Source organism: Passer domesticus, chromosome 1 (assembly GCF_036417665.1).
Source record: "Passer domesticus isolate bPasDom1 chromosome 1, bPasDom1.hap1, whole genome shotgun sequence".
NCBI lineage: Eukaryota > Metazoa > Chordata > Aves > Passeriformes > Passeridae > Passer > Passer domesticus.
In genome coordinates this window covers 17670231-17693311 of record NC_087474.1, presented here as the reverse complement: position 1 = coordinate 17693311, position 23081 = coordinate 17670231, and the positions used below count along the sequence as shown (strand labels likewise).

General features: G+C 38.9%; 1 protein-coding gene across 6 annotated transcripts in view; it reads left to right on the top strand.

Moving 5' to 3' along the window:
• Positions 1–22271, top strand: part of MLLT10 (MLLT10 histone lysine methyltransferase DOT1L cofactor) — a 122577-nt gene extending 100306 nt beyond the window's left edge. For 2 of the 6 annotated variants that reach the window (XM_064408360.1, XM_064408378.1), the window contains 10 exons: positions 3466–3583; positions 4913–4985; positions 9450–9604; positions 11472–11660; positions 12069–12157; positions 12283–12641; positions 15609–15674; positions 17558–17660; positions 18393–18605; positions 20631–22271. In XM_064408360.1, the coding sequence (XP_064264430.1) occupies positions 3466–3583; positions 4913–4985; positions 9450–9604; positions 11472–11660; positions 12069–12157; positions 12283–12641; positions 15609–15674; positions 17558–17660; positions 18393–18605; positions 20631–20699 (1434 nt within the window). In that variant the 3' untranslated portion in view covers positions 20700–22271. Of the gene's footprint in view, positions 1–3465; positions 3584–4912; positions 4986–9449; positions 9605–11471; positions 11661–12068; positions 12158–12282; positions 12642–15608; positions 15774–17557; positions 17661–18392; positions 18606–20630 lie in introns of those variants that run through there. The other 4 variants (XM_064408349.1, XR_010355908.1, XM_064408370.1 and 1 more) reach the window with 4 other exon arrangements.
• The last annotated feature ends 810 nt before the right edge of the window (positions 22272–23081 follow it).

Below are 23081 nucleotides of genomic sequence, written 5' to 3'. Positions count from 1 at the left end.
TCCCTGGAAATTTCAGATAGGAGTAAATGTTCAGATATGAATGCTCTGGAAACTTTATAGTCATGCTGTTAAATATTGTCCTGGAGTCATGCAAACAAATATAAAACTATTCTAAATATTTTGGAGGACATTCATATATATGAGTTAAATGTAGTTAACGTGCAAGTCTTGTTCTTTAATTACAAGAATATGCTTGTACTTTCTTGCTGTAGAGGAAGTGTTTTTAAACATCAGTCAAATATCAATCATTTCTTACTGCACACGGGCATTCTCTGAATTACAGTACATTGTCCTTCTGTGCTGCTCTGCTGCTTATGACTTTACTGATTTATTGAACATACCATAAAGGAAAGCAGTGTGTTGTATATCCATAGATGGGCTTAAATCCTTCTGCTAAAATATTTTCAGGAAAATTTTGCTGCCTTTTCAAAATAAATACTTAGTAGTCTTGAGTTTTTATTAGTTCATACATTTTGATCATGCATTGTGTTGAGTGTTTAAATAGAAACAGTTCAAATAAAGAATAATACAGCCTTAAAAGTTGTGCATTTTAGAACATGTGTCAGTCCTGTGACCTTAATATGTATTGACAGGATGATTGCGCATTTTTAATAAATGCTTGCTACAGCTTGTTTCGACTGTGAGTGAAACATGAAGCTCCTATTTCACCTTTAAATAATGTAGCACTCCTCCACCTTCTCTACTTCCTTGTCAGATGAAGTCATCACGTTTATAAGAAAGCTTCACAAATCATTATTCTTGTCATTTTACATTGCTATTTTAAAAAAAGTATTTTCAAAGGTTTTTTATTTGCCTTCAACTTACTTGTGTCTTTTTGCTTTAGGAGTTGCATATACAGGATGGCATTGGTACTTGTGTAGTTCCAGCTTGTAAGACACCTTTAGTATTATTTTAAAATGCAAACAGGGGTAATGTTTAGGGTGAAACCACTACTTGTGAGAAAACGCAAGTTCTTAGATATTGTTTAAATTCTGCTAAGTCTTTTGATCTGTTATATCAACCCACTTAGCAAACGTTTAATTCCTTTGATGTCTTCTGTTTTGTGGTGTGATAGTTAACTCAACAAACTTTAGCAACTCTCTTCAAGATACTTAGGTACTTTCAGATAATTCTTAAAGCTATTTGTACAAGTTTCAGTCAAATAAACGTGTATTCCCCTTGCTGATTATAGCTACCATGCCATCATAAATCAATATATAGCTGCTATTGCACAGTTTTAAGCAGCCTTTCAGTGAATTCCATGGACTGAGAGCTAAGTATAGAAGCTTCTGTGTAAAATGTGAGCAGTACATACATTTACTGGAATAAAACAAAATATTTTAGGGAAAAATGCTAAAACTAAACAGAACTAAGACCTGGTGTTTGGAGTTTAAAACCTGTCCCCACCCACCCCGCAAAACTATGACTAGAACTCATACCATCATATAAACTTTTGTTTTCCTAGTCTGACCTTTTAGATATGGTTGAAATTATAATACTGGTTGAATCTCTTAATAGTCCATTCTGTAAGGTCTTATCAGTGAAAGGATTTGACTGAAGTTTGTTTGGTTTTGAGGGGAAAACAGCTGAAGGTTGCTAGGAACAGCAATAGTTAAGTTGAAACTACCCTATGGGCATTTTTTTAGAGAAAAATAGCAGGAGCTGTGCAGCATTGCTACCTTCCTCAGTGTCACAGTACTAATATGTATTGCATTTTGGAAGCTGTTGTACTGGGGTAGGTGGAAACACCTACATTATTTTTAAGACTTAGAAATAATTCAGATTAATTCTACTAAGATATGCATTTCTTAAAAAAAACCCCAACAAACAACCCGAAGAAGTAACAGCCAGATTTGAAGTGACACTGTGGTTCCATGTCTAGCAATCTTGCATGTACCTATAAACTGAAAAGTGAATGAACCCTGATCATTGTAAGTAATTACTTGTGGCTTTTTCTAACTTTGTGACAGTAGAAGAATGTAAATATCAGGCACAATTTCTCACCAGTATATAGTAAATAAAGCATCATTGAAAACAGTTGTGTGAATTCATAAAAGTCCATTCATCAAGTTTAATATGTTGGCAGAAAGCCAAAAGTTAATGGTAGTGTGTGATTCTTTCCAGAGACATAGTTTATACTCTGTAATATTTTGCTGTAATAACCAGTATGTTTCCCCTGTCTCTTGTGTGCAGTTATGCATGTCAAAATGTCCCACAAATTGAGTTCCTTACTGTTCACCTTTTTTTGTTTTTCAAAAAAAGTTTAATTTGTAAAGGTTGTTTACATTTTCTTAGAAGATTAATTTTAAAACCAGTGATCACACAGGTTTGTGTATCATTGATTCTACCCTCTGCCCCCCCCGTCTTTTCTTTGTTCTGAAATAATTTTTTATCAGATAGAAAAATGCCTTTAAAATAGCAGCCATACTTTTATTTCTTTGATTGCTTGTCTCTGCAACTTAGCATTTGACACAAATCTTTTTTTCTTCGAAAGGGAAAAAGCATAAGCAGCCAAGGAAGAAGGTATTTTTATTGCGTTGGATTATGCAAGATTTTGGCCAGCCTCCTTAGCTTCATCTGTTTAAGGGTTCATTTTCGCTTGTTTGGCACAAGTCCCAGCAGAGACCTTCAGAATTGTGGTTAGCAACATGAATGAACACAAACTTTGGGAGCTCTTCAATAAGTAGAGCTGGCCAACTGCCAAAAATACAGTTCCTTATATGGGGTCAGGGCAAAGCTGTGGTTCCCGGAGCCCCCTATTGTATAGAAAACATACTTGTAATGGCTGTTTGCGTTCTTTAAAATAAAAACAAAACAAAACAAAAAAACACCAGGCTTCCAAGTCTATCAAAATAGGAAGTAACAAAATACTGTGCACGTTTTACTAATGACGGAGTCGAGCAAAGGAAATATGGCTCTGTGTAGTTAAACTATAGAGCTGAAAGTTAGACCTTTTGACCTCCACAGCCGGCTTGTGATGTAAGGAACCCAAGCATTTGTGAGACATCTGTTGTCTACCTGCCCTTATTTTGTAAATGGTTTAATAAGATTAAATAATTAGTAGGATAACCACATGGTCGCCTTGCTACTAAGTCCTAGCATTGAGCGCATATTTCAGGATCTCAAGGAAGTCTGCCCGTCCTGCAAACTGTGGTTGTTTTAAAATGCACGTCAGGTATTTTTAGTATTTGCTACAGTACTTTTTATTAGAAGGGTTTTCTTTAATTAGGAGATCTTGCCAACCACAAATACAACACACTTTAAAACCTGATCTGTTTTCCGAAGTACTGCAATTCTGTTTCTATACTCACAAATGGAAAACATTTTTTTCTTTGAAATACATTGTTTTAAAAAGCATTCAACTTACAAAAAGAATTAAAGTGCATCAAGAAGGCTTCTTTAAAATACATTTAGCATTTCTCCCCATTATAAAAAAGAATTCAAGTTTTATTTGGTTTCTTGCAGGCAAACACCCTACCTGGATCTTCTCTCAGTCTGCCTCCATCCCACATGTATGGCAATAGGCTGAATCCAAATTCAGCCATGGCAGCACTTATAGCTCAGTCTGAAAACAGCCAAGCAGGTAAGCTTCCTCTGCCGGTGCAAATGTGCATCTTCACAGAACTCCTTGTTTCTCAAAAGGCTGTTCAATTGTATTTTTGATTTCTGCGCAACTTTTGGTTATTAAACGTCTGTACAAAGTTGTTCTGTGTTGGAAGTAAATTCTCAGTTCTGTGGAACAGCGCGGGTTTTCTTCCCCCTTCTTTTCCCTCGGTGTGTGAAATGTAAATGTTTAAGCAGAGCCATCAGCAGGCAGGAATGCACCAGTGTCTCTTGTGACTCCTGTGATTGATGCGCTCAGTTCCCAGCTCTTTGCAGCCGGAGTGACACAGCTCTGGGTTTTGTCGTGAATAGTTGAAACCTTTATTTGCATAATTCATGAAATTGCATTACATACAAGTTCGTGTGAAAGAGATCCCGTTAGAGAACTTGTGCAGCATTTAATAATCTTGTGAATATTTACCGATTGGCATTTGGTACCGTGGGCTCTCCGCTGCGGTTTTAATGAGCCGCTGGCTTTGCTTTGTTTCATTCCCTCCGTAAGGATTTGTTGACATGTCGTAGTAGTCATGCCTGTTTGGGGGAAGGGAATGAGTTTAGCAGTTTACCAAGAATGGATCAGTCATGTCTTTGCCCTCCAAGGGGTCGGAGGTCGCTTGACTCAGAATAGGGGGAGGGCAACCTTGAAGGGGGCAGATAGGGTTATTTTATTGAGAGGCCATAGGGAAAATAACCCTTTTGAGTCCTTCCAAGCAAAACGTTTTCGTATATTTAATGAGGCCTTTTTTGTTTGTTTTACTACCTTTTTAGCAAGGGGCTTTCCTATGCTTTGCTTATAAATAGGAATTAGTGAATTATACGCTTTCATAAAGTTTTCAGTAAATTTGCAGAATAATGCGTGCTTGTTAGATGGCAGCAGTAAGTTTAATACGTTATATATTTTATGAGTTGTTTTGGGATGCAAAGTGTTAAAAAAATACAGAGCATCAGGATTTGCTGTGATAAGCATACAGATTAGCTGTCCACAGCTGTGATTCATTACTTTCACCGTACAAATTAAAAGTGGCTGAGGGGAGGGTACTGCAAATGCAAACCACGCTTCTGTGCTGTAAAACTGAAAGGAATGAAAGAAGTGAACATAATCCATGGCCTGGTACAGCCTCAGAAATGTGTAAGGACAACACCTTACATGCTACAGTTCAGCAATCTTAAACTAGTTACTTATTCACTCTTCAGCAGTAACTACAGATAGAAGTTGAGATTGAAGGTATTTTAAAAATATCTACATCAGATATTAAAACTCTTATCTAAGAAAAGGCGATTTATCAGCTGTGAAATATTTACACTGCAGATCAAGATCTCGGAGATAACGGCCGAAGCCTTGTTGGCAGAGGAGGATCACCCAGAGGAAGTCTCTCACCACGGTAAGTATTATTTACATTGGAGAGTGCAGGCAGAAGAAATGTTTTAAGATTTGCAAACTTCACTGTCTTTTTACCAGCAATACCAAAGTGTTTTAAAAGCCCATACATATAAAAATATAAACACACGTGTATAAATACATGTATTTTTGTATCTGTATGTCCTTCTAAAAAATCCCTAATACATCCAAAGAGCTAAAATTGTGCTCAAGTTTACTTTTCTATCAACTGAAATTAGGTTTACAAATTAAGGTTTGTAGGTAAGTTAGTTTACTCCCTTACTTAAGAAATGGAGTCTTGCTTTAGAGGGATTTATCTATCATTTAATCCGTATGTACCGCTTATCTCCTCAGATTTGTTACCACAATCCTAGTTTAGTAATTGCAAAAATTCCAGAATCCCATATACTTAACAATGATCACAAGAATAAGAAACATTAAATATCAGTAAAAATTCCAGGCAAATATTTTCTTCCTTTTCCTACACAATTTCAAAATTTCTAGTAGTTCTCTGTAGAAAAAAGTATTGTTTTGTTCTGCTGCAATTCACATATGCTAGAAAACTTTGAGATAAGAATTCTGCTGAAACTATCATGTTATTTTGTTTTAAAATATTTGCTGTTAAAATTTCAGTATTGTGCTTTAAATATTTCAGTAATATTTTCTGTGTATTTTAAGCAAACCCTTATTTTAGAGCTTTATTTTCCATACTGGATCAAATATGAAGTAGATTTTATGGTGTTATTACTGTGTTTTTTACTTAGGGACTAACCATGAGAAATATTTATCTGAAAAAAGATCTATTGTGAAAAAAAAAAATAAATTAGGATAGCTAAAAAATGCTAGTTACACAGAAATAGCATTATAATAATGAATTTTATTGCTATAGCATGTGTTTATTATGGTAATTTATAACAAATATCTCCAAATTAGGTAATTTAATGTACATGCCTGGTGTTGTTGATCTTGTATTATATTCCTTAATTAATCAAAAGACATCTTGCTGGATGGGATGAGATTATCCATTATAATACTTACGTGTTATTACCTAGTCATGAACTTGTTTTTAAGTTTTCCAGTATGTGTTGCTTCTAAAATAATAAATACAGAATTTACAAATTAGATGGTATTCTTAGCATAAATATGTATACTTGTATTAGCATATAAATTGATCTATACAGACAAGGAATTTCAGAGAATTTTGTGAAAGGAAATGTTCAACAATTAGGAAATTACAGAACTTTTGATTTTATATTTAGTAGTCCTCTTATGTATACGTGTTGTCTTAATTAAAAGTTTTAACACCTTCTTAGTTAATATGCAAAGACCTGATCTTAGCACGATTTGCTTCGGTCGTAGCTGTGTGCAGTCTGTCTTCTGGTCAAATATTGGGAAGGTAAACTTAAATATGATGCTTCTACAGAGTGTGTATGTTCAGGGTATATACAGTCCAGTATTGCAGCATGGTAAAATACCAACTGGTTTTGATGGGGATGCTAAAGGAGAACTGGATGATACAAAGGCCACCTCAGTCCACAATTGAAAAGCTTCCTGCAGTGTACGGAAACTGAAGGCTTTGCAAAGAGGAGAGAGAGTTTGCTTGGCAGGGTTGTTCAAAAACAAGCCAAAAAGGGGGGGAGGGGTGGGGGTGTGAGAGAAAGCAAGGGGGAGAAATCGGTGCTGTAGTAACAGAATTGAAGGATGGAAAAATATAGTTTGAAATACCTAACATGGAAAAAATGTAGAAAACCTACTCATTCAGTTAAGTTCAGTAGTCAGTGAATTTCATCCCTGGTTTGCGCGACAAAAAAGATTACATGTACCTCAAGGATTCTAAAATGTGTAGGTAACTCCCCACTTTCCCCACTTCAGTAAATAAATACTCTGGTTACTTAAAATATGGTTTATAGTGAATAAAAAGCTAACTTAAAAAAATCTGCTCTCTGGAAACTTTGCAACTCCAAATGTTACCTGCTTTATCTATTAAAATTATTTAGCTGCAAGTTCTGACTCTGTTCCCTTTGAAGCTTATGAGATACATAAATAACACAGTTCTCCGAAGGAACCATGTGATTTTCAGCGAGTTGCTTAAAATAAAAACACTTGCAGAACATTTGTTTGCTGTTGATGACGCAGCTGATTGCAGCTCTTCGGAGAAGACATATGTGCCTCATGAGCTTGTATGGTCATTTCCAATTCATATTGTTATATCTTTGTACCCCAGTATAACCACACCGTTTGATGTTTAAGCTGTCGTATTTTAACTTTAATACATATATGAGAAATATAAATATACCTGGTATATGTGAGCTGTTTCCATTTTGCAAAGGAATTGCTGCTTTTCCCAAGGTAGCACTTAAACTTTTCTTTTACCCCATACTTAACCTTAGATTTAAAAATGTGTTATGTAATACCTGCAGTGAAATCTGTATGTATGCTTATATCTAAATGCAGTATTGCTTCTAATTAATGCTCTATAGTATAGGTAACTCTACCAAACTTAATCAAAAAAACAGTTGTGAAAACAGGCAAGCTGTGAAATGGGGTTCTCATCTCCATGGCAGGATTGGACCAGTCCAGACAGCACATTTATAATCCCCTTGGAAACTCTGATCAAATTCTATTTGGAATAAGAATTCAACCCTAGCATACAGGAACCATATCCTGTCTAAAGGATGAGCAGTTGGAAGAGGAGAGATTGAGTAATGTTGCAATACACAGAAATCTAGATTTTTTTTTAAATCCTTCTCTTGTATGGGCTTCCAGTGAAGGATTGCAGAGGTTATACCATCATGTACTGCTTTGTTTCTGCCTTTGAAAATTGATAGGAAGCAGTCCAAAGCCCAACAAGAATTTTGTTGGTGATTTATAATTCAAAAGGCACAATCTGTTAGGGCAGTATTATGTGCTGCTCAGGAACATGCAGAAAGAGAGAGAAGTTTCTGGGGGAGTTGTTCAGTGGTTTTATGCATTTATTTTCTGGGTTTTTTAAAATTTCTTTTTGTTTTTTTTAAAGTGGGTTGTTTGTGTGAAGTCTAAGTGTAGTACCTCTGTATAGAATGTTTCTGCATAAACTTTCCTTCGTGCTGCTTCAGCACATCATATAAACTGTGTTTTAAGACTGCTTTTGCTGTCTCTGTGCTGAATTGTTACATGTTGTTGATTTGTCATCTCTTGTCAAAAACACTACCTTGGTTACGCATTCATCAGAGCTTTTTGTTTTAACAAGTGCTTTCCTTTCTTCCTGTATGCAAAAGAGGAACTATTTATAAATACTTAACAGAGCTCTTAAGTCACCTACTTACAACCTTTTCTCGTAAAAATAGCTTTGCTCTGGTGCCTACAAAATGCTCGACAGTCATTAGGTAGCTAATGTGCTGTGACCACTGCTTATTACGGTAATCATAATTAACACACTGATTTCCTGAGCTCTGTGTTGTCCTGTACTGGGGCTGTGGTGGTCTTGTTGGTAGGTTTGCACTAGGGGTGGAAGAGTACAGCTGTGATCCCATGATGGCACCAATTGCTTGCAGTAGCAACTAGTACCTGAGAATCTGAGCTCACTGGAATTGAATAAAACCACCCCCACCACACCCCAACCAACAAGAAAACCAAGAACCAGCTTTTAGGGAGCTTTGGTGCTGGTCCTGTAGGAGCAATGGGACCTTGCATTCACGAGACCAGAAACCTGAGTCAGAAATGCATCAGAACATCTGGCTTTGCTCACAAGTTAAATTGTGCCCCATCCAATGCAAAAGAAGCCTTCTCCTAGGGCCTGAGAGAGGTAGCCAGCTTTCTTTGTGCTGAATATTTAATTTTATCTGAATGAGAAAAGACATGTGGCAAGGGGATTACTCTTGGAACTGTGTGTGATTATGAGTTAAAAAGGAGGTATATTAAGTGTTCACAGTACAGGCAGAGGATAACTTCTAATCCTTGTGAAATACTTTCATGTAGTCCTTCAAAAATCCAGATTTACATGACTGTTTTTAGAACAGGTTAGTCAGTGGAATTATATATGGCCTTTCTATGTGATAATTTTAACAAATTGGTTTTATTTTTCCCAGTTTTCTCAGGGAAAGGTTTGAAGTTTGGTGTGGGTTGTTTTCTTTGCCCCTGAAGTCGGGGCCCTGTGTATCCATATTATAATGGCTTCCTGCTGTAGGAGTGTGTGTTGTATAATTTAATTCCATGCTGTTTGTCAGTTACTGTCTTGTTGGTCTGTATGCAAGAAGAGGTTATGTGCTTTCTCAGTATAAATTCTCGCACTGTAATAATACGTCTTTCTTTTATTAAAGCCCTGGCAGTGAGAACCAGGAATTCTTAGTGATTTTGATGAATTAACTTAGTCTTGGAAGCATGAGATATGTAGGTGCTAAGAGCTGATATAAGAAATTTCACCAGCCTTTTTCTAATACATTTCCTTTCATCCTTTTCTTTAAACAATAAATTGCAATATTTTCAACAGATCCCCTGTGAGCAGCTTGCAGATTCGCTATGATCAATCAGGGAATGGTTGTGGGGAAAATTTGCCCCCAGTAGCAGCCAGCATAGAACAGCTTCTCGAGAGGCAGTGGAGTGAAGGACAACAGTTTTTATTAGAGCAAGGCACCCCCAGTGACAGTAAGTACTCACAATCTGTTTATTATGACTTTTGTCAGCTGTTACTCAGAACTGCTATTCTGTGCTTGTCCAAGAGTTTTAATAAAATTTATTTTCTGCTGTGGATTGAAATATAACTGTGGTGTACAGTTCTAGCATAGTTCTTAGTGCATGGCATCAGTAGATTACAAAAGACTTCTCTACAATTATCTGTCTTTTTATAGATAGGGAAGTTGTGTCATGCAAGAGGAAGTAACTTGCAGGTCCAGTTGCAGAGTTTGGAAAAGAATTCTGAACTCTTAGATCCACTACTGTAAATACTGTAGTACAGTTCCCCATTTTTCTTTATACTGTGTAATATAAATTGGTGTAATAATTTTTTATTGTTAAATCTAACTTTTCTACTTCTGTTGCTGTTTGAAAAGAAAATATTTACAAATGTTAGGCAGGTGTCCTACTGGGTTTTCATGTCTTTATTATGTTCTGCCTTTCTTGCGAGTTCCTAAAGCAAGCAAATTATTATTTTCTCAAGTTAAGTTTAATAGAGTGGAATAGTCCAAGAATGAATATGTTAAAAGCATAAGTGATCAGTAAATCATGTGGATCTCCATATTCAACAATGTATCAGTATCAAAGACAATCACTGAATATGTTAAAAAATTTATTTTATTCCAGGTTATGGTTTGTGTTATATTTTATTGAACGCATTATTCTTCTCATTGGTAGTGTAAGGAGGTATCTAGTTAGTATTTTTATGAATGGTATCCTGACAAAAATGCTAATTGTGAGGAAATTCATGCAGGGATAATCCTTTAAACATGATAGCTGGAGGACAGGTTTAGCTAAGTCTTATTGCATCTCATTTGAGCTCACTGAGGGTTCCTTTGTATGTTCTTGAAGAGGAGGGATAAAAGCTAAATCCTTGGGAAATGACCAGATGTGCCTATACCAGTAGACTTATGTCTGTAGTAGCTCTAGAGGTCATGTTAAACAAATACAATTTAGAATTAAAAAAAAAAAAAAAAAGGCAACCCCCCCCCCCAAAAAAAAAGAAAAAAGAAAAAAAAAGGAGGCTCTCCCTGTGGCTGTACAATCACACTCTAGTACTGGTTGGGAAGTCCAGGTTCTGAACCCAAAGGGGAGTTTGAGGAGGCTGTGCTTGCTAAGAGCCGGGCCAGTGGCGAGGGTGATGCCCTGGCTGCGCGGGCGCGGGGGTGAGTGCGGTGCTCGCAGAGTGCTCCCTGCTGGGGGATGCCGAGATCGCCGCTCGCAGCTCCGCCAAGGTGCGCTGGGACACTGGAAGTGCTGCGCCCCGAGCGCTTCTGCTGCGTCATTGTTCCTGCACGTTCGTCGTTCACTGGCCAGGTCATTCAGGCTGAAAAACTCCCTTTTCAGAAACTTGGTTGTTTTGATATAAACGCTGTTGGTTGCCTGTGTTGTTAGTTGAATATGAGCATATTCTTGTCAAATTTCTCAGTTTTATAAGGTTTGCAGTTCCTGTTACTGCAGCTGAACTGGATTTATCCCAACTATGCAGTTAACCTGTGCTACTAAAATACTACTACTTTCATATTCTGATCTGGGGCTAAGTTACCACATGCTGCTCTTTGTTTAAAATGTATGCTGGCCCTAAAGATGCTACTCTATCAGTATTTAAGCCAGTGTACAGAGGTATTCCAAAACTGCGACTACAACACACAGTTAAATTTTTTCTGCAATTTAAATTACTCAAAATTAATCTTAAATCTTTCTACTAAAATTCCGACATCTGTAATAGTTTTATAGTTATATGCTGGTCTTAATGTAAGGCAGAATTTAAAACTGAATGAAGGTGTTATTTGTTCATTGAATGTGGCTGTGGAATATAATGTGTGCATTTTTATCTTAGTTTTAGGAATGCTTAAATCATTACACCAACTTCAAGTTGAAAATAGGCGGTTGGAAGAGCAGATAAAGAATCTGACTGCAAAGAAGGAGCGACTGCAGCTTCTCAATGCACAGCTTTCGGTGCCCTTTCCAACAATAACTTCCAACCCCAGCCCTTCTCACCAAGTACATGCCTTCCCAGTGCAAGCACGTAAGTAGAGGGGATTATTAAAGTGTCAGAGTAATTTGAGCATGTATTTATATGAAATATCTATTTCATCCACGCATGCTGTTGATGGGAGATGAATATAAATGTAGGATGAATATAGACCAAGTATTTGCTGATGTGTTAAATGTTTAAACATCAACTGGTCTATTTTTCTGAAGTATTACTGCTTGTTTCAATGCAGCTTCTCTTTTACTTCAGTTTGGAGCACATCTGTTTGAATCTATTGATTCACCAATTACTTAGTTAATATTTTACTATTCAGCAATGATTTTAAAGTTGACTTTACATTTTCTATGTTTAGCTTTGTCATAATTTTAAAATAATTATTCTGAATCTTTTTACATGTTCCAGGAATTTAACCACTGTGTGTTTTTTAAATAATTACTTTAGCACCTAGCACTGATTCCTTGAACAGCAGTAAAAGCCCTCATCTGGGAAACAGTTTTTTACCTGACAATTCTCTTCCTGTATTAAATCAGGTAATTTTTATTTCATTCTTCTAAACCTAAACTTGTTACAAGTTAACTCATCCCAGTCCTTGCATTGTGGTGTTAGGTGAAATTTTATGCAGCTGAGGGGGCTTTGTTGTTTGTTTTGACACCAGGAGATAACCTCCAGCGGACAAAGCACCAGCAGTTCATCAGCGCTTTCCACTCCACCACCTGCTGGGCAGAGTCCGGCCCAGCAAGGCTCGGGCGTCCCCGGAGTTCAGCAGGTCAATGGTGTGACAGTGGGGGCACTGGCTAGTGGTATGCAGACTGTAACCTCCACCATTCCTGCAGTGCCGGCTGTGGGTGGAATAATTGGAGCACTGCCAGCCAGCCAGCTGGCAATCAATGGAATTGTAGGGGCTTTAAATGGGGTAATTCAGACCCCAGCAACAATATCACAGAACCCTTCTCTCACTCATGCAACCGTGCCACCCAATGCAACACATCCTCTGCCAACCACGCTAAATAACAGGTAAGAATTTGTTGATTTTATGTTTTTCCTCATAGTGCCTGCTGTTCTTCGGGTTTGCTGCGTTTTTTTGTCTTACTCCAAATATATTGTTTATTCCTTCACCTGTAATTGTCAGAGTAACTTCTGCTCCTGACCTGTGAATGAAGGTGAGGAGGCATTTAATGGAAGCACAAATAGTCGAGTTAAAGAAAAGATGTTTTCTCTAGAGCTTTTGGGAATCCTAGTGAATTCCTGTTTTTTAATCAAGTCACATTCCCAAACAAATGTAATTATGTAAATGTGCTTCAGCTCCTTTTTTTAGTTCAGAAAACAATATTCTTTGTCCTGCCAGTTTTTCTTCCAGGATTAAAGGAGCTCTGGAAAAGCTACCATTTGTTGCAGTAAGAAGGGGGGAGGGGGAGAAGGGGTATATGGTCGTGTAATTCAAGATGTAATAGGCATAACTAACCAGAGTTGTAATACAGTTGCATGGTTTTCAGTTGCCTGCACTGACTCCAAACCCAGCAAAATTAGCTTTTCAAGCAGTGTTCTTATGGATTGCTAAATGCATAAAAAGATTCATTTGTGATATTCCTAACAGCCTTTCACCAGAGCCAGGTACCCTCAGTAGCATGAACTGCTGCTGCTTGAGCTGCAAATGCAAATGGGTAACAAAAGGAGACAGCTGCTTTCCAGGAGGAGGAATAGACCTCTTGGTCTGGAATTATTTTGGGATAGAGCAGAGACTGGGCCAACTCTTTCTCGCTGTTCCCCTTCCCCACACCCCTTGTCCTGTCCTTCCCTTAGGAAGGAGAAGTACAGTAGAAAGAAGTGCCTGTAAATAGGGAGCGGATTACGTGTCTTAAGTAGAGTTTATTTTTGGAGATTATGGTGGATTATCCATCCAAAAAAGACATATGAGATTGTAATGATGCAAGGGATCCCTAATTTCCTAGCTTCTTTTTCCAGTTTCTTCACTTCCTGTTGGTTTGGCAGCTCCTGAGTATTTGTGTACTCTATCATTGTGTGGTATTGCTTCAGTAGGCTCATAAAATCTGATACTTTCAAGTGTATCCTGTTGTTTGCATGTGTCCTTACATTTTTCCTGAGGAGCCTGTATTTTTCATAGTTTATGTCCTTTGTGAACATGAGTTTTCATAGGATAAACAAGACATTCTGTTCATGAAAAGTTTTTGTCTTTCTTGAGCATCAGAGGTTTGCGAAAACCACAAAAATTTTGCATTCTCTCCCCAAAAGTGTGAGAAAGAGTAAGAAATACTAGAGAAGATCAATCATGTTAACCAGTTTCATGCTGCTTTCCACTTCCAGGTACTGCTAGAATAAATCAGTTATGCTGAATACCAGTCATGCCACTGTTTTCTCAAATGATTTGGTTTATACACAGATGATTTCTTTCTTTTCGTATTGTAGAAGTTCTTTTGTTTCTTTTTTTAATATCCATTTTAAGTGCTGAAATTCTTCATTGTGTAGCCCAGTAGCAGAATGTTCCAATTCATGCAAAATATCCTGTTTTTAAGCTTTCATTCTAACCTTTAGCAGAGTCTGGAATACTCCCAATGACTCCCTATTTTCTGCTACAACAAGTTTATGCTGTACAAGTCTGTCAGCACTTCCACTTCCCTGCTTCTATTGGCATGATCTCTTTCTGCACTGCTCCCTCAATAATAATAATTTAAAATTAATGTTTATATTAAATTTAAAAGTGCATTTTTTTACACAATTCTCTGCTTTATTTGAGCTCATCCACATTATTTCCCAGGCCCTCTTCCTTTTGAGGTGTTTCACAGTTAACCTTATTTTCTGTGTCTTTTCAGTGTTTCTGGTTGTATGTTCAGTAATGTTAGTGCTACTATGATTCTGGTAATGACATGTGCATTCCTCATTCCTCTGTATCCCATTAGAAAGGCTTTAGTGAAATATATGAAAAAACATTTTATTATGGGAACTAAGTTGCAGAGAGGCTCTGGGATGATTTTGAAGGAAGGAAAAAAAATAGAACAAAAAATACTTGCCACTGGTTGAAATTTTTGGTTCTGGAACTCTGTGGGACACCTGCCAGGCTGGAGTTTGGTGCTGCTTCAGTGACAATTGGTTGACTATTTCTTTAATGTTAAATTTCCCAGGGTACCCCTCCTCTTGGAATTGCCCTGGTGGGAAGGTTCAGTGGTACCAAGCACAGGCAGGCTCAGAGGTTTGGTGCCGTGGTGATGTGAGCTCTCTGACCCTGGTTAGAATTGTGTGCTGGGTCAAGGTTGGAGGTGGTTTAAATCAGTATTGGCAACGTGTTGGAAATGTTGAATTCCCATACATGAGAATTCAGCCCTGCTTTCTAACTTCAGGGTATTGTTCTGTAATTTTGAAAGACTTGCCAGATGTTCCTGGAAGTTGCTTGTTACAGTAACTTCATAAACTTCAGAATCTCTTCCAACAGTTTAATGTGAAAAATAGGCAAAGTGTTCATTAATACGTGAAGACTTCTGTATGCATATTGTCCTCATATGAACTCTGACTGTGGTACACAAGGAGGTGAGAAAACACTGATTTGCACGCTGTTGTTGGAGAGCGTTTCAAGTTGTAGGTAAAAGAACCCACATTCATTCAACAGAGAAAAATACTTGATCCTTTTCTGGGAAAAAAGATGGCTTAGTACAGATTGCCAGCAAGTGGGAGATTAGGTGATTTGAGGAAAGAGATAGGATTGTTTCTTTACATTCTCACAACCAGAGAAGAGTGTAGGATGGAGAGTTTCAGACTGATCATGTACCTTTTAATGAGAAGCTAGAAAGGATTAAATTTACATTCCAGGCTGATCTGGTTTAAAGAAAGCTCTGTGGTAAAATTTAGTGAACTGTCTCTTCTGGGAAGCTTGGGAGCCACAGCATTTTGTCCTCTGCAGTTCGGTTTTGTTTCTAGACACTGAGATCTCAGCTGCTGACTGAGGGTGTTTTCTTTCACGTGCCAATGCAGAGCAAGAGAGGCAGGCAGAGCGATTAAAGAGAAGGGACAACAGCAGCAGAAAAAAGAAGTGCAAAGGTAAAACATGAGCTGGGAAAAAGAAAGAATGGGATAAAAGAATGATCAAAAACAGCAGAGAAGATTAATTCCAGTATGGAAGAATACAGAAAAAGTGAGGTAAAAAGAGAAAAAAGAAATAATGGTAATCTAGTCAGAATACTGTGGGAAATAGTGTGAAGGGCTTTGCCTAAGCCCAGGTAGAAGTATTCTCAGCCTTTCCCTCACCCACCAAACAGATCAGCTTGTCACAGGAGATCAGGTCAGTCAGGCAGGATCTGCCTTTCACAAACCTGTGCTGGCTGGGCCTGATCCCCTGGTTGTCCTGTACGTGCCATGTGATGGCACACAAGAGGATCAGCTCCATGGCCTTCCCTGGCACCGAGGTCAGGCTGACAAGGCCTGATGCCGAGATCCTCCTTGCAGCCCTTCTTCTAGACAGGCATCACGTTTGCCATCTTGTAGTCAGCTGGGATCTTGAGATCCCAATCAGCCAGAGCTGCTGGAAAATGATTGAACGTGTCTCTGTGTGCACTTCCATCAGCTCCCTCAGTAGCCTTGGGTGGATTCCATCCAACCCATAAACTTCCAGTTGGCACAGGCTTCCCTTTCCCCATAGGAAATGATAAGTGCAGCCCACCAGGTGTGTCCCCTAGTGCTGAGACCATGCAACAAAGTGTGAGACAAAGTTTGTATGTGGCTTGCCCTGTCCCAGTAGGAGAGAATGGTGGTGCTTTGGGTATTTTCATATTAGCTAGTTAAGACAAAGTCAAATGACAGCAGAGTTTGCTGGCTGCTGCAAAATGCAAGATAAATATTATGCCCTGAGGAGCTACATGATTGTGGCCTAATGGTGTGGATTTGTGTGATTTAGGTGAATAATCCTTACTGCAAATCCCAACAAGCAATCCTGTCATCCTGTGCACAGCTTCTTACTAGAACTTCTGCATCACACAGTGACCTCACCTACATTAACAGAGAATCTGTCAGTGTGTTCTGTGTTGGTTAAAGTTTCAGCTCAGTTCCCACAGGTTGCAGCCCATTGTTCAAGACCCAGTATGAGGAGAGGGGACAGAAGTTGTACAGCTGAAAGGGAAATAATTTTTCAACAGCAGGATAAACCTATCATGAAACAACACCTTAATATTTTAATGGGTGTTTAAAACTAGTAAAAGCTAAGACTGTACTGAAAGAGTAAATCCAGCTGTCTTCCTGGTCTGCTATTCCCAACACACCCTTGTTCATGCTGTTGGTCTTGCAGTAAACTGGTATAGCTGAAGAAACCCTCTATTTACAGCCTTGTCAGCTGGATCTGTTCCTGCCCAGTTTCCTAAATATTGCAGACAGTTTTATGTAGGTATGAAAATAGAGACTGGGAGTGAAGTAGTTGGCAAAAGCAGAGGCAGCTTCATTCCACGGCAGCATCCCTTGGCCCCTTGCAAGGCTGAAGGCGTTTGCTGAATTACAGACAAGGTGTGGGCAATAGGAGTGGTTTGAATGACACAAAAGATGGGAATTAGAAGGAAACCAGGGTAAAGTAAATGCTTGGTAACTAGGTGTTTAGGTGTCAAAGTTTGGTAAGAGCTGTCTTGTAATATAAAATCTGGCCTTTTGGTATAAAGTATTTGAAAAGTACTTTAGAATTGGTAATTATTATCTGAGTTTTAAATAATGTGCATGGAGTAGACATGTTACAGGCAAGATGTTGCTGGTGCTCAGCATAAATGAGACTTGGGGATGGTGTCAGAAATTGCAGCTGGACAGTTGGACGATATTTGCAGTATGAAATCAAATGCTAAATAGGGTCTGTCTGTTTGTATACATATTTTCTTTAATGGAAAGCTGAAGTAAGAAGTTCCCATACTTCCATATAAACCACAGTATTACCCTGTGTAACCCTACAGTGCCTCGGGACTAGGATTGCTTTCTGACCAACAGAGACAGCTATTACTTCATCAACAGCACCAGCAATTTCAGCAATTACTAAGTACCCAGCAACTCACATCAGTAAGTGTTCCAGTTAATTATGATTTATTCCTCTATTGTATTCTAAGGCATGGATAAACTCCTAAATTTAATATAAATAGTAGTAATGCATTTGACTTGATATTAAAGGCTTTGATAATATTTTAGTCTTTCAGTTGATTCAACCTTTTTGGATGATAGTAATGTAAAATGTTAGGATATTATTGGGCTCTGTGTATGGCTAGAATAACAATTCCCCAGTGCCTAGAGTTCCATTTTGTCCTGTGTGGACATGGAGGCTTGTCTGTCTCAGCTGTGGGCCGTAGAGCTTGGGAGCCTGTGTGGATTCTAACAGTACTGTAACCTGGCTGTGATTCCACTGGAACATAGCAAAAGACTTTCGGGTATCATCTCATGAGCTGCTTTTGCTCTGCTTGCAGTATTCATACAGGGCATTGGGTAACTGGTTTAACTATTTGTAATGTTAATTGTATAGTTTTAGTACAGTCTTCTCAGGTATGTTTGTTCTGACAGAGGCCTGATGAAGCCAGCAGGCTTAGCTGAACTTCTGCTGAGCTCCTGATTTCAGGAAGTCTGACAGGAACTTTTTCCCACAGTCTCATGGAACTTCATTAGTGTAACCTAAATTAGCTGGGATTAGTTCAGGGGTTGCACTGACTGAAGATCTGGATAAGCAGGGACCCAGGGAGGAGCTATTTTTCAGAAACTAATTTTTTTTTTTCCTTCCTCCTCCCTCTCCCCATATTGCTCAAGGAACAGCATCAGGCCCTTTTGTATCAATTAGTACAGCAACAACATCACCATCACCAACACCATCAGTCTGAAGTACAGCAGTTGCAGATTACTGGAGGAGCACAGATACCCATAAACAACTTACTTTCAGGCACACAGGCCTCACCACTTAATGCAGCTGGCACCAATCCATTCCTTTCAATTCACGGAGATAATGCAGCTCAGAAGGTGACAGTAAGTATACTTCTCACCTCACTTCCCCTGCAGTACCTCCAGGAGGTAACTAAAAGATAAGAAGCAGGCTATGTGCCTGTATTCTCAAATCAAAGATGGTGGATTTTTTGTCTTTATTTTATTTTTCTTGAGCCTTGGACTGCACTTAAATGAAGCTCAGAAATGTGTGAACTTTTAGTCACACCAAACATGTCTGCTGCACACTGTTGTTCCCTGGTCAGGACACCAATCCAGTGACCCTTGCCTTCCTGTTGTAATTACAACTGCAGCCCCAGTGTTGTGTCCACTTTGTGGTGCATTATTCCTTTCACCACCTTACTGGTGAGTTGCCTTGGCCAGGCCTCAGGCCCTGTGGAGCTGTGGGGATTGGCTGGTGGCTTGAGAGGTGAGGAGCCCATTGCTGGGAGAATGTGCTGGGTGCATCTTGGTGCTGGCCTGGGAAAATGAGCCTGTGCACTGGGAGGCTGAGAGGCTCTTCTGCTTCATAGAGTAATAAAACCTTTCCTGGACAGATAAAGAAACAAGTCACATTTTCCTGGCAAAGGTGTTCCATTATCTTTCAGTATTTGCCCGTAATGTCCATCCCCAAGACAAGAATTCTTTCTTCAAGAAATCAGAGAACAAGCTTCATTCTTTAAGGATCATACAATTAAAAATAAGATGAAGGAAGTAGCATATGAAACTTGGAAAAATAAAGGATGAACAGAGCAGGAAGACATAAAGTTTTAGCCTTCCTTGCAGAAGACAGCAAGTGGTAGTGGTAGAGAAGAAAGAGCAGCGTGTCTGCAAGAGCAGGTGGGGAGAGTTTGGGCTGAGTCCCCTCTCTGCTCCCCACTCCCAAATCCTCCAGTTACTTTTAGGAGCACTGTGGTGGAGGACTCAGGCTGGGCTTCTGTGTAGCTCGGGCTACTTCCAGGTAGTGCACACCTCCAGACACAAACCACATAAATGATGAGTTCTCAAGATGATTTTTCCTGGAAACACCTCCCTTCCATTCAAAATCGTGAGCACTTAGTTGTGTTCAGCTTTGGGGTTTGGGCAGTTGTGATGTCAGAGCTGTGAATGGTCACTGACTGTCACAGCAAACGTGCTGGCACAGGGCTTGCCTCCATTCAGAAATGTTCAGTTTGTTCTCACATGTTTAAAACTGATCTCGCTCATTTTCCAAAAATTAGTAGTGAATGGGATTGAGATCCTATATTTTGTGTACATCCAAGCAAAATATTCTATGTGATGTTATTTTGATTATTTTAAATGGCCATTACTGAGTCTGTACAATGCAGTGTATTTTTACAAATATGCCATTACAGTTTTTATGTTAACAGGTAGCTATAAATAATTCCAAGAAATCTCAGAACATCTTTTGAACAAAAGCCCTTACCAAAAAGTTCTTTTGAAATTGATTTTATATTTTTTTAAGGCTAGAATCGAGACAAGTTGCAAGGATTGTTGAACTGTTTTTAACAAATTCTCTATTTGCCGGAGTTCAACTGTTTTAATCTTATTTGCAGTTGAAGCAGGTTTTCAGACATTTCTGAATGCTCAGTGAATGAGATGAGATTTTTGCTCAGTCCTGTTCAATACTTGCATGAAATGTATTTGTAGCAATATATGAAAAAAAGAATTGTGATGGGGCAAATTGGAAATTGTATTTGTTCTGATGGAGAAGTGCAGATTTCAGCCCTCTCCAGTGGCAAATGTAGCAGAGGTCACCTGGTGTTTCTCTTGACCTTCTTGCAGTTTCAGAGAGACCCACAGGCAGAAACAGCCACTCCTGTTGGAAGGAAAGTGGGAGAGTTGGTGTTTTCTAATGCTGCCTCTCATGACCTTTGCATTAGTTGCTTCAGTACAGGACTGCTCCTTTAATTCTTTCCTTTTCCACTTTTCATTCTGCAGCACGTGGTTATTTTTTGCAATGCAGCAGTTACTATTTAGATGGCTCTAGTGAACGTACCTCAGTTGCTTTGTCATCTTTATGAACTGAATTTGCCTTAGCTCTGTATGTTATAATCTGATTTTTAGAAGTATTTTCTCTTACACAGAGGCTCAATGATAAAACTGGACCAGTTGCGTCAGAGAAGAGTTGACATTTGAATGACACTTGAGCCCTGCACGTCCTGCTGTTCTAGCACTTCATGTGGCTGCAAACCCTGGGTTCCCTTTCTGCAGATTGAAAAAGAGCAACAAGGAACTCTTACTGCATAGCAAGAGGTTAAATTTTCATACGGATATTTTTGGTAGGCTTTCATTTCCTTTCTTGTTGCACTAAAATGGATATACTTTTTAATGTCTCAGACTGTGAAGTAGATAAAACTCTACAAATCATAATTATTTTGTCACTATGATGGTACTAAGTACAAATTCAACCACGGAAGAACATACACTTTACTCTTCAGTCCTGATCTCACAGATGTAAAGGCTATAAACTGTTTGCAGTGATGCATTGCTTTGGTTTCAGAGCAGTAGTTTTAACAGCCCAACCCCAGCCCATCTGAACTGCTGCTGCAGTTAGAATGGATCCTTTTAGACTGAGCTTGTCATGGCAGCTGGGACTTGCTGTTCATAATTTCTTTTTTTACACAACTGTTTTGGAAGCTGACTCATAAGGGAATTGACTTCTGAACTTTTTATTCCTTTAAATTCCTATTGTTGTACAGTTGGAGTTTTTCTTGAATAAGAATTATGGTATGGAATCCAAAGTTTATTAATTTTGGTGTAGGTTTTAGAGTTCTGAGGTTTTTAAAGGAACCAGTTTGGTTCCAGTGACAAAGTTTTCTTACCAGATGAGAAGGCCACACTGGAAGAAGTTTGTGTAGTGTTTGGCCTAAACCAAGTGCCTGTTGCTACCTCCATTTTGTTGAAATGGCTGCAAACAGCTGATCATGCACTAGACGTGTCCTTGTTAGCAGCAGGAATACTCTGTCTTGCACCAGCAGCCTTGTTCTGCCTTTCCTAGAGGTGTTTATGCCACTGTAGAGAGCTCAGGCAGATTGTTACCTGGGTCACTTTTCACTAATAAATTACCAAAAAAGTGAGTTACCATTTCCCACTAAAATTTCCCAGTGGGTGAAACGGGTGAACTTGTGTTACAACACTTGGGGCAGTTGCTGATCTCGTGGTGAGTCTATGCAGGGTGGTGAAGGACAGTTTAAATGGGGGTAATGACCACTAATCAAGAGTGAGGTGGGAATTATTAGCAGAAAAGACCCAGCTGTAATTAGACCTCCACTGTGTACTTATTTGGAAGAACATGTTAATTCTGCAATATGTTTCTTAGTTAAACATTGCACAGTTCTTACCTCATTTCTGTAAATAAAGTTTTGTGAATCTGTTTTGTATTGTGAAGAATTCATAAGAAAACATTGATATTTTGATTTGTAATATTTCTAATTAGTAGATTTAATTGAAAAAGTAAAAAATAATTTATTTTTATATGTTCTGGGGAATTTTTAAAAAAATGTCACAAATCACTTTTGTAGATACTTTACAAAAGTAAACCAGTGGTTTATTTTACTTACTCGCCCCACTGGTGGATATTCTGTAACAATTTGTACAAAAGGTAAGATGGAAATGTGCTGTTATTTTGACTAGATGTAAAATTCCAAGTGTATGAAAAGATATGTACAAAGCTTTTGTTAATAAACTTTAATAATGTTTATCATTGTATATGACTTGTGTGAATGTGAGTCTTGTAGAAGAAGGGAATATTTCTGTTAATGTCACAGGAGAGGAAGGATTTGATTTGCACACCACTACTAAATTTTATTACAAAAAGTTTCAAAAACTATTTTTCATCTACATTTTTGCTTTGAAGTGACAGTGATGTAGCTGAAAAACTGTCCAGGAGTATTTCTGCTTACTGGACAGAAATGGCTGTTGCAGCCCTGGGGCTGATGTCAGACTTTGCTTTCACCCTTCAGAGGGGAATGGCTGACAGGAGCAGCCGCTGCTGCCCGCGGCTCCCGCTTGTTCTGCTGTAACTCGGGGCCATCTCCGTGGGAAGGGGACGGTTCCTTACCTGCTCTGTGCCTGGCTGAGGGGAGGAGGTTCAGGAGCCTTCAGCATTTCTGCTGCTGAAGCCTGTGCAGGGCCAGAGCTCGGGAGCTGTCAGTGTTCTGGTCAGGGCTGAGGAGGGAGACTGCAGAGCGCCACAGCAGGCGGGCCCAGAGTTACACTCGGCACTGCCAGGCCTGGGGAGGAGGGGGAAGAAGAGCCCAATCTGCCCCTGCTCCCAGCACAAGGCCTCTAGGGAATCCTGAGTGCCACTTCTCCTGGAGCCATGGACTGCTGATTTATTCATCGACCTAAACCAAAGCCAAAAATGCTTAGGCAATATAAAGCACCTTGCTCCAATTGCAGCATACCATAGGAATCAGTAAAATTGCTACATCCCGCCTTTCCTTGTGTATTTCTTCTATTGGAGGGATGGCCTAAACTCTGGTACCTGTCTCCTGTTAAGAGAACTGTGAAAGGGGC